The sequence below is a fragment of the Leguminivora glycinivorella genome, chromosome 9 (genome assembly GCF_023078275.1).
Source record: "Leguminivora glycinivorella isolate SPB_JAAS2020 chromosome 9, LegGlyc_1.1, whole genome shotgun sequence".
Lineage (NCBI taxonomy): Eukaryota > Metazoa > Arthropoda > Insecta > Lepidoptera > Tortricidae > Leguminivora > Leguminivora glycinivorella.
The window spans coordinates 11,526,256-11,538,709 of NC_062979.1; the positions used below are offsets into that span (position 1 = coordinate 11,526,256).

Here is a 12,454-nt window from a genome sequence, read left to right on the forward strand (position 1 = left end):
GATCGTCATTCAAACATGATGAAATCACATCCAGTCACTGATGAAATATATGCTATTTATATTTTAATATATGAATAAAATCAAAAGTATGAAAACTATGCAATTAAAACTTTGTCTATTTAATAAAGTTGCTATTTGTGGAGTGCAGGACTGCGCTCGTTGACCGGCGTAGAAGCTTGTAGACGCGCTGACAGGAACCTCGTACCAATTACCATGCTACCAATACCAAGGCTACCAGGGTTACCAGGGCTACCAGGGTTAGTAAGGTAAAGACATGTTAAGATGTTATGCTCGTGAGCGTAGTGAGCGGAATGAGGGAGCGGAGGCGGCGTGGGTGCTTATGTAACAGCGCGCCCCTCCATGCCGTGTAGCTCCGCCCCTTTCACTTCGCGCGCTACACATCGCGAATGTATTTATTAATCCAAATAACCAATCATGATACAGTGTTAGTTTTTATGATTAACTTATTCTATATTATTAAAATTAGTAGCATGCAAGGGTAGTTTTATTAGTACATGCTAAGACACACAAAAGACAATACAACAGGCACAAAAATACAACACAAAAGCAAAATAAAACACGACAAAGAATAAAAATAAAGACATAACTTAACCTATATGCGACAATCTCCCCGCGTGTGCTAACACCGTCTGAGTGGACAGAGCATATGGGAATAAGCCTGGAAACTGGGCGACGTACTTCTCCTGCGCGGGTACGAACTATGGCTACTCTTACGTGGCCATCAGGGCCGGGAAAGAGTTGTGTGATTACACCTCTAGGCCAAGTTCCGCGGGGCATAGAGCCGTCGGCCACTATCACTATGTCTCCTTCGTGTAGCTTGTGCACCTGCTGATGAGCGCTCGACCGAGGGAGTAAGCTGGGCCGGTATTCCTTTATCCAGCGCCTCCAAAAGTGATCGGCCAAGTTCTGAGCTGTTTTCCATGACGATAGGGTCAACACGGAGTCGGTGAACACGCCTAGCGGCGACAGGGCGCTCGAACGGCCGATGAGAAAGTGGTTCGGCGTCAGAGCTTCGTCGTCGAGGTCTGGGTTCACTGGCGTCAGCGGTCTCGAGTTGACTATATGCTCGGCTTCTAGCAACAGCGTGTGCAGAACTTCTTCATGAGGAGCTCTTTCTTTCAGTGTCACTTTTAAAGCGGTCTTAACACTGCCCACCAGGCGCTCCCACGCGCCGCCTGCTGAGGGGTTTCCAGGTGGAATCTTCTTCCAGGTCATCTCGCGTTCGGACAGGAAGGGCTTCAGGCTGTCAGGCAGTGTTCTCTTAGCTTCCGCTAGTTCTCTCTCGGCGCCGTAAAAGTTAGTGGCGTTGTCCGAGTACAGAACTGTAGGCGCGCCGCGTCGAGCTATCATTCTTCTTAGTGATAGTATCATGGAGGATGCCGATAAGGAGGCGGCAAGCTCTAGATGTACAGCTCGAGTTGTGAGGCAAGTGAACAACACTCCCCATCTCTTTTCGCGGCGGCGGCCTATTGTAATATTCATCGGGCCGAACAAATCGACGGCGGCGGCAGTGAATGGCGGTTGATTCGCCTGGAGCCTCTCTGCTGGTAAGTCGCCTACGGGGACTTTGAGGGTAGTCCCTTTATAGGTCCGACACCATTGGCACTTGTTTGTAATATATCGTATTGTGCCGCGCAGCCCGATAATATAATATCTCTGTTTCAGCTCGTTAATGACGGTTGAGTGGTTGCCGTGATTGTACAGAGCGTGAAAATGATATATCAGCAAATTCGTGAAATCTTCCTTCGCGTGCAGCACTGGGATGTGGACGTCTTTATCGATCCTCGCGTTCAGAGTGATGATCCCGTTTTTATCCAGCTTCACAGCGACCTTGTGCAGCGGTGATTTCTTAGGTAGCGCGCGCCCAGTTTCCAGCAACTTAATTTCCTCCGGGAATGACGCGTGCTGACTCCGACGAATGAGCAATATCTCCGCCAGTCTGATATGTTCATTGTTCATTTCTGTTTCCGTTTTCTTTTTGAGCAATAAGGCTTTGAAAGCCTCAGCGGCAACCAGAACGAGAGCAGTGACTCTAACTAAACGTTTAAAACGCGGAAACCTATTTATATCTGGTAGGTAGTCGAACGTTTTCCTAGTAACGCCTAGCGAGCAAACTACTTTCGCTGCGCGCTCTTCGCCCGTGTCTGCGACAGGCGCGAGCGTTTTTTCTACCGGCCAATAAGACTCGCTTTTCCGTATGAATTCTGGCCCAACGAACCACCGGTGGTCGGCCCCAAAATGCGCCGGGACGCCCCGAGTGGCGTCGTCCGCTACGTTAGCGGCACTAGGCACCCATCGCCAGTTAGCGGGGGTGGTAGTGTTTTCTATCTCAGCTAACCTATGAGCGACGTACGTCTTATATTTACGCGGGTCTGAGCGAATCCAAGCGAGTGCCGTCTTCGAGTCTGACCAAAAATATTTTTCCTTAATTACGTAGTCCGACTCTTTTATTATCGTATCTGCTAGACGCGTGGCTAGCACACAGCTCTGTAATTCCATTCGTGGAATGCTAACTACGCGAAGAGGCGCGACGCGGGCCTTTGCGGCTACTAACGCGGACGTACGCTCTCCCTCGGGCGTTATGCTAACCAGATACACGGCCGCGGCGTATATTTTTTCACTAGCGTCGCAAAATACATGCATGTGCGCTTCGCGGTTGTACGCGGGTACGTGTCTAGGAATTTCGAGCTGTTTTAACTGCTGTACGTTTTCTATAAACGAACGCCAGGCGGGCGCGAGCGTAACGGGAATGGGCGTGTCCCAACCGATCCCAGTGCGCCATATCTCTTGCATTAACGCTTTACCTAGCACTGATATGGGGCTAATGTAACCTATGGGGTCGAATATGGACATCGCACTACTCGTGACCTGCCTTTTTGTGGGTAATTCGCGGCCGTCGAGTACGTTTTCGGGTGTGTTCCTAAAATTCACGTTAAACCCTAACGTATCGCGTTTATGATTCCACTTTAAGCCTAGCGTGCGTTCGCTATCGCTAGCGCCTATGACCGTAGTCTCCTCCTTACTGTTGACTACGTCCGCGATCACCTCCGGATGATTCGACGCGAAACCTCGAAGTTCAAACGACGCGCGCATGTTCAGTTCGTAAACATCGTTCACAACGCGCCTAGCTTCCTGTTCGCTCATGTCGAGTGCTATCAACATGTCATCCATATACGTATTTTTGATCGTTTTCTCCGCAGCGATCGGAAACTCTGCACTATGTTCTTTCGCGTTTTCGTTTTTTACATACAGCGCGGTGGTAGGTGACGACGCTGAGCCGAATATTAGCCTTTTCATTCTATATTCCTGCGGCGGTCCGTCGCGGTCCTCCCCCTAAAAACGAAACGTAAAGCGTCCCGATCCTGTTCCACAATCTCGATCTGGAGAAACATTTCTTTAACGTCCGCTATTACCGCGATTTTTCCCTCGCGGAAGCGAACCAATACTCCGAATAGCGACTCTAACAAGTCTGGCCCGGCCAGTAACGCGCTATTTAATGACCTGCCGTAGGCCATAGCCGCTGCGTCCCAAACTAGACGCATTTTTCCACGTTGCGGATGAAAAACCGGGAAATGCGCGAGATACCATGCCCGGGGCGAGTCGGGGGGCGGGGGCGAGTCCATTTTCTCCGCGTAGCCTTTCTCTAGCAAATTGTTCATGTGCTTCGAATACTCGGCTTTAAGATTCGCGTCGCGGTCTAATTTTCGTTCTAAACTATATAACCGTTTTAACGCCTGCGCGCGATTGTCTGGGAGAGTTTCGTCATCGCTCCGCCATAATAGTCCCGCTCGATACCTATTCTCCCCCGGTATCTTTTCGCACGTTGCCCTTAAAATATCTAACGCGCGTTGATCCGGGTCGGCCCTAGGCAGCTGTTTTGACACACCTAACGCCTCGATATCGAAATGCTGCTTCATTAATTCGACGGCTTCGTCGTCCGCGGTCTTAGGCCTAGCGTGCCCTACGAAATGTACCGCGGCGCGGGTCGTCTTATCTGGTCCGTGCAAAACCCAGCCTAATTTATTTATTTATTTATTTGAAAACATATTTCAATGACATTACAGATAAATCCAATGCGTCATGAAATTAAATAATAAAAAAAAACATTACAAAGAATAAAAGTATTATAACTAAACAATTGATTTGGGCGATGACGAAACAGCGTGGCTCCGTTGCGTCGTTTGCCCCGGTGTAGGATTCGGCAAGTTGCCCCGGAACCGCCGAAAAAGCACACCTTTCGGCCAGAAGTCTGCGCTCGCGATGGTGTCCTGCAGCGGCCGCGGCACGCGCACCACGAACGAACTGAAGTGCACGTAATGACGCGACTGTAGCTGGTGTACCCTCAGCGTGTAGCCAGTCTTCCGGCGAACGTACTCCACCACATCGTCAGCCACGGCGGAGTAATGAAGACGGGACACGTAGAGCGCCTTACTCGGTGTTGCAACCCGTAGACCAGAATTAACCGGCTCTGCGGTGCCACACAGAGTCTTACGAGGTGCCCTGCGCGCCTTCTTCTTCCGTTCCACCAGTGTGAATCCCTCCTTATCGACTTTAGCGCGGGAGGAATTCTCTTCCACTGGTTCTTCACACCCCTTATTAGGTGCATTGACCCGGCTGGCTGCGACAAGCTGACCGGCTGCGACGCCAGCATAATCACGCTGACGTGGTTTCGAGGTCACGGGGGCAGTCGCGCGCGCAGGGGGGGCGCGCGCGGAGCGGCGGCACGTGCTGGACTTTTCAGCGTGTCAGCATCGCGCATACTGACCGACTTAACACTAGTGTCAGTCCGAATATCATTATTAATAATATTTGAAACCGCCGACCGAATTGGAGCATTACGCAAAGTAGAGACTTCATTACGTAATTCAGCTATTGTGATTAGGCTGGCTTCAAACTTAACTTTAACTTCGGCTAGACTTGATTTAAGGGCCACGATTTCCTTAACCAAGCAGCGAATATCAACAAGATCCGGATCACATGACGGCAGGATGGTATCCGTCGCTACAAACTCCGGAATCCGGTCTTCATACTCCTTCAGGATCTTCTTAATGTCTTGAAGGGTCTTCTCCCCGGTTTCATCACCTCTCCGGTGAGGTACATATGTGCCGACGATCCCCAGGGACTGGCACAGCACTTGCTTCGCTTGGCAGATGTCCTCGATGGTAAAACTCGACGCACTAGAACTCATCTGCATAGCAGCAGCCGCATCCATCTTTCCTTCCAGCAACAGCTTGTTCTTCAGTTGTAGAAAGGCGAGGAATTCATTCACGATGGGTTGACTCGATTTGGAGTGATCCATCGCGTCAAATCGTCAGCGCGGCTGTAGCCGCGCTAATTCGCAATTTATTTTAATTACTCATCAACGCGTCTACGTCGCTGCGCGCATTGAACACGACTCGTGTGTTAATCGCGTGAGACTAGCTACGGGAAGATGTGGCGGTCCGCTAATAATCTGCCGCGTGATAATTAGATGCCAATTATCCTGTCCTATCAAAATAGTAGGCTTCGCGGGCGGATACCACAGCTCGTCTGCGATTTCCTTCAAGTGATCGCACTTGTCGACCGTACTACGCGGAACGCATTGCACGCCTACTCCGAACGTACTAATCGTAACGGCCTCCATGATTTCCATATGACGACTACAAAAGCCTCGAATAGCGACCTGCATAGTATACGAATCTTGATCGCTCACTACACCGCCTACGCCCGTGATGTCGAGAGGTTGACCTCTGACCCGTGGTGCGATTTTATCAGCGGTTTCGTGTAAAATTAACGTCATTTCCGCGCCTTCGTCTAGTAGCGCGAGGGTTTGCACTGTGCCTAACGGCCCAGATACCTCTACAGGAATGACTTTTAAATACGTGTGCGCGCACGAGATAGTATTAATTGCTCCCGTCCTATTACTACCGTTCGCGGGGGCGACCGCGCTCAGTCCGTGTAGTAACTTATGATGACCCGCTTCGCATTGGTTTACACCACACGCGACGTATTTGCATTTAACAGGTCGACGGTGAGTCAAGTCTAAACACCTAAAGCAGAGCTTCGAGCTCCTAACTAATTCCCAACGTTCTGCCACCGAGGCCGCGATAAGCTTAGGGCACGACACGTTTTTGTGCTCACTACTAGCGCATATGGCGCAAGCGTGACTTTGCGCGACGGGGGTGGAGTTGTACGTCTTAGGCTTCGATGAAGCGACCACGGGTTTTTTTTTATGTTCGCGGTGCTTCACTTGAGCTACTATAGGCGGGTTTACTTTAGCATGACTTTTTCTATCGTACGTACGCGGACGTGCGTCGCGAGATTCTTCCGAACCGGTACTGATATCGCGCGTGTATTCGGGGGCTCGACGCCCAGATGCCCTAGGCTCGTGCTCATATAAAACCGTATGCACGGCGGTTCTCAGTTTATGCGTCGGTTTACGGATAATGCGCTTCGCGGCTATGCTAATCTCGTTTAAAAACTCAGAGACCGCGACGAGGTCTGGGGAACTGGGATTAGCACGTCTGTATTTCGACCACTCATATCGCACTATTAAACTTAATTTGTCAACTATTTTATTGACCAATTCCGGCGCGTGTAGATACTTGTCCTGTCCGAGTGATTTTATTGTAGCCACGGCGTTTGCTACGTGCGCTGCGAACGACGCAATGTTACTATTGTCTTCTGCCAAACGTGGCATACGTTTAACACTATGCAATTCGGTTAACACTATTTCGTCCGGATCGCCGAACTGACGCTCTAACGCGTCCATTATCACTCGCGGGTCTTGAACAGTATACATAATCGATTTCACTGCCGTTCGTGCGTCTCCTTTGAGAGCACGCCTAATCCTACTCACGTTGTTTACGTCACTGAACATAGGCGAAGTGTCGTTGAATTCCGCGCGGAAAGCTATCCATTCTGTTACGTTGCCGTCGAAGCTAGGCAACTCAGGAGGTTTGTGGACTATCGGCGCGAAATGACTACCGTACGGTTTAGGACGCTCGGGCTTAACTTCAATTTTGCTAGTCGGCGCGGGAATGACATTTTCGGTTTTCGCGAGCTCCGTATGCCTAGCCTGTCGTTCTACCCAACTCTTGGTGCGCTCGTGAGCAGCCGACGAAACGCTCGCACAGTCAGATTGCGCTTCACATTGCGCAATCTGCAACTTAATCTGTGCGGTTTCGTTCTGCCTCTGAGCAACAACCAAGGCGGCTTTACGAACTTCGAGCTCGGCCATCAGAACTGCTAACTTACTATCCCTTTGCGACGCGGCGCAACTACCTTTCGCGGACGCGGCGCGACTACCTTTCGCGGACGCGGCGCGACTACCTTTCGCGGGCGCGGCGCGGCTTTTACTCGCGATTGGTTGCCCGACCAATGTGCCTTCACGACTCCTAACCGTGTGGTCGAATTCTACGGATTCGCTATCACTGACTATACGCTCTTCGTCTGGGTTGCCGCCGGTGCCTTTGCTCCACGTATTTGTCTCCGCCGAGGTGGTGAGACCCGACGACGGAGTCGGATTTGACGACGCGGGGGCAGCCGTGCCCGGTTTATTGCGGGGACGAAGGTTTCTTCCTGCTTCGGACATCTTTTTCTTCTCGTACTCTTGCTGTCTTTTTTTTAGCACACGCGGGGGTCCCTAACTATCACTGACCTACCTATCGCCTATGTGCGGACGCTACAGAACGCAGCGTCGACACCCCTAAGCGTAGATCCCACGATGCGCCGAATCTCCCGTAATGGCGAGGTGCAATGCCTATTACGTTCGAAAGCGGCGTGATGACGTCACCATGTGACGCATGCAACTAAAGTTGCCAGGATACGTGAGCGGAGGACGAGCCTACAACGCAGCACGATCCGACCAGCAAGCTGGTAAAGGTAAGGTGAGGATACTGAGCCGAGGTGGGACAACCTCAAGGCGTCAGCGCGTACTTGTTTCTTTTTCTGATCCGGCTCGAAGGACCACGATGTGGAGTGCAGGACTGCGCTCGTTGACCGGCGTAGAAGCTTGTAGACGCGCTGACAGGAACCTCGTACCAATTACCATGCTACCAATACCAAGGCTACCAGGGTTACCAGGGCTACCAGGGTTAGTAAGGTAAAGACATGTTAAGATGTTATGCTCGTGAGCGTAGTGAGCGGAATGAGGGAGCGGAGGCGGCGTGGGTGCTTATGTAACAGCGCGCCCCTCCATGCCGTGTAGCTCCGCCCCTTTCACTTCGCGCGCTACACATCGCGAATGTATTTATTAATCCAAATAACCAATCATGATACAGTGTTAGTTTTTATGATTAACTTATTCTATATTATTAAAATTAGTAGCATGCAAGGGTAGTTTTATTAGTACATGCTAAGACACACAAAAGACAATACAACAGGCACAAAAATACAACACAAAAGCAAAATAAAACACGACAAAGAATAAAAATAAAGACATAACTTAACCTATATGCGACACTATTGATATCATATCCTGACAATTATATTAATCTGGTTTAAACCAGACCCAAAATTCGAGGATTCAGAAGAACGACAAAATGCTTCAAGAAAACAGCTTTTCTCTTCGCTTGACTCGTGTTGGCAGGGCACTACCGCCACTACCGTACCTCCAAATAAAATACAACCTAGCACAAGATAAAGTATCAATACCATTCTATGCCTACCTTGAATTCTCAAGTATATTCATATCAAGTATCATCTGTTGTCAAAGGAGTCAGACAGCTTGTTGACGGATTCATATTAATCTTGCAAATTAGTCAAATATCTGTAAATATAAAGTACCGTAATCATACCCACCAAATAAAATAAAAAATGTCCAGCTTTATCAATGTATGATTATGGACTTTCATCAAAATTTATTGAGAAGTTAAAATACTGAAATCTTTTAACTATTGTGGAAAAATGGCGATAGTTGTCAAACAAAATTTCTGTCAGGCTGGCCACATGTTTGGCATAGACACAGAAAAAATATAGACAGAGGGTAGCACGATCTAATTAACCTTATACCAAATTTTGAAAGACAGACCTACCTGATCTTCAATCAGTACTGTACCTACCGCCGCCTTTTCTTTCTAACAACTCAATATTTTTATGAAAATTATACGTAAGTTTCTTCACTAACTGGACATCAGTCATATATTTTCCAAGTGGAAAAGTTGTGCTGTAATGACGTCACAGACGCGTCGTCTAGGGGTTTCTAAAATCTATGATGTTTAGATATCGTAAATGTCAATTGATAACATCATATGAAAATGAAATACTTACGAGTATATATAAATTATCATTTTCCTCCCTTTTCACAGTCTTTGATTAGAATTTTCTTTATTTATTTGTTTTCTAGCACGCAATTATTTTTTCTGCCTCCTCAAAGCTTTGTTCCCCATTGTTTCAATGACACGTGACCACGCGGAAAAAACTGACACAGGTCCATCCTCTGAAAGCGCCGCCGCGCGACTGAAGAGGCCATAAGTGCCATCGAAAATGTTTTCGATTTCAAAATTTTTTCAAAATTTTTTTTTTTTGCAAAAACAGGATTAGTAACAGGTCTTAAAATTGGGTTCATAGTTGTTCCATCTTTCCGTTGCGGATTTGGTAGTATTTGGTAAATATTATATTATTTTAATGACGCTGCCGGTACAAACTCATCAGATTCGTCTAGATAATCTTATTAGCTATATATTGAAGTAAAAAACAAGTCAAAAAAGTTTTTATCCTAGCTATGGGAACGATTTATTGTTAAAAGAAGAGGTAACTTTGGAGTCATTTTCTATCGAGCGAAGTTGTAACATTCATGTTGTTCAACTCCATAACATACTCACCAGATCCTGAAATTTAACATATATCGTTTTCAGATTTTTCCATTGCGTTTTCCTATGTTTTTAACGGCTTCAAAAAACGAGTGCGTGCAGCGTCTACGGAAATATATCGCCTTAACCGTTACATGAGTCCGGCTGTTTCTGTATGTTAACTTTTAAGAAAATAGAACTAACGTTTCTGTCAATGTGAATGGTATTTTAAATGTCAGAGAGTCAAAGTTGGCCTTTACGAAAACTACAACAATAATTTCAACAATCATTCAACGTCAAAATACACTGTTCCATACATAATTTTGCTGATGTCTATGTACATAATATAAGTACGTCGCTAAATGAATGTTAAAAACTATTTAACTATGTATTTAAATTTGCACTTCAAAATCGACTACACTACTTCGGCATGAATTGTTGATGAAGCTTTTTCGTAATCAATTCCTAATATCATATGTTCAATTACTCACGGTTTCCGAAATTACTTCGTATAATCGTTAATGGAATTTTCGCTTAAAATTCATACATTCGCAATTTCACACTATGCCGCAAATGGTTAACTTAATAGACAACATCGTAAAGATGAAATTAACTGTTACGAACCGGTTAAATGGCTTGCCGCAACGTAACAGGTCTGACTGCAATACGCATGTGATCAATCATCGTGGCATTCCTGTGCAACGGCAGATCATCCAATTACGCGAGTTTACTGGCTAATTGCCGCGTCAGGTTGTGCTGAACAAGGACGAAACGATTACTGTGTGATTTATTATCGGACGTTCCTTTCTGTATTGATTAATAGCAGATAGTGTTACTGGATCACAGTATTCACAGTGCATGATTAACCGCTGGATTATTGAAACCCGTTTAATCTAGAGCATATCCAGATTTGGGATCCGGTAAGTATGACCGAGGTCAGTTGCTCTGGAATAAAACAATTTCAGTTATTTAAGATCAATCAAATGAGTAAGACATACTTCGACTAAAATTCCAGAGAAAGAGATTAATTTGCCCAAGATTTAACCTTATCTTTGAAAACATGGCCACTTAAGTAGTTTCCTATTGTCATTACACATTTCAGCAAGATGCGCTGATAATAGAATACCTGCTGTACTATACCAAAGGAAAAAGAAATCAAAATCAACTCACCGTAACAGTCTTTCATGTCTCTCTCTATCGTAGGTGGCCGCTGCGAGGTAGTCCTCTGCGATGGCATGGTGCAGAGGGGGGATGCAGCGGCGGCTGGTACCGCTGCTTCCACAGGATCTCGCTCGCGTACATGGACGGCGGCGGGGGCGGTAGGTGCAGCAGCGGCGGCGGGGGGTGCCCGCCGTACCCGTGCGCCATAGCGCGCCAATCCCGGTCCTCCACAGAGCTGGCGGAGCCGCCTGAGCGGACCCCGCTCACGCCGGAGTCGGACCTGTCGTCGCCATCGCGCGCACTGACTATCACACAATCGTCCTCCTCGGAGGCCACGGCGCTAGCCACACCATCCGCGGCTCCACTCACTGCACTCACTTCACTCGCGCACACGGCAGCCTCCTGAGCTACGGGCTCGGGTTTCGCGCACTTCTCTTTCTCTTCACTCACGTGAACCACATCACCACTCGCACTTACACTTTCGGTGGCACCTGCAACAAAACAAACATATGGTTAGATCATGTCACACTCATAATTATCAATAAACAACATTGTCTTTTCAGTCCTACCTAATGACAGAAAAAACTACATAATATGGTTAAATTACTTTCGTATCATCATTTTAAAGATACAAATGCCCGCATATGTCATTGGAGCATCGTCAAGTATGTAGGTCGTATATCGCTTGTGGCTGTCTCGATGTTGATATCCCGTATCATCTGTTAGTGTCGTCCGCTGACGTCGGCGACACGTTTGGGCTGCCGCCAACGTGGCTCATTCACATTACGCCCACCCACCCGAGAGAAATATGTATCGCATCTCGTGATTCTCGTGCGAACACTCAATAAATCATTCGAAACAATTCATGCGATGATCACGCTCAAACGCACGAACGATATAATTATTCTGAAAAATATTATTTCGTTAAAGTTAATTAAAATTTGAAGTTATAACAAGAACAATGTAGGTAACAAATGTAATAAGTCAACCTTTGGCAAACTTTCAAATAGGCCTTCCCGTAGTAAAAACAAATCTGTTTTATTTTATCGCATTCATTGCTTTCAACTAGAGCTTACAATTTCCAAGCTTTGCTACGTCGCACTTACTTAGCAAATGGGAATTTTCACATATTTGCAGCAGCGTGTTCGATTATTTTTGTTCTCAACTACCACTAAAACTAATAAAAAGGCAGGCCTACATGTAAAAATCTCGACTTCTCAATCATCCTGATTAGTTGCTATCCGCATCAATCACTGTTTAACCTAGATTCTAACAAACAAGGGCCGACCAGAGCCGTTACCTTGATAGACGTTGCTTATTATCAATTGCATCACACACTTTCACGCGGCGGTGAAAAGCGTGCACCGGCCTTGGTAGTAACGTGCCGGGAATTAGTTATTGCTCGGCCGGAGTCACGTTTCGTTACGCCAAGTTTATTACGGACCGGAACGGGGAAGATAGGCCGAGTGGGCGGGACATGACACGCCATTAGAGTAAATTTG

General features: G+C 47.1%; 1 protein-coding gene across 1 annotated transcript in view; it reads right to left on the bottom strand.

The window, feature by feature from the left end:
- Positions 1-11,209, bottom strand: part of LOC125229845 (lysine-specific demethylase 3B-like) — a gene marked incomplete at its 5' end in the record, with an annotated part of 40,356 nt that extends 29,147 nt beyond the window's left edge. The window contains one exon of the mRNA XM_048134786.1: positions 10,962-11,209. Within this exon, the coding sequence (XP_047990743.1) occupies positions 10,962-11,209 (248 nt within the window). The remainder of the gene's footprint in view (positions 1-10,961) is intronic.
- Positions 11,210-12,454: the final 1,245 nt, after the last annotated feature.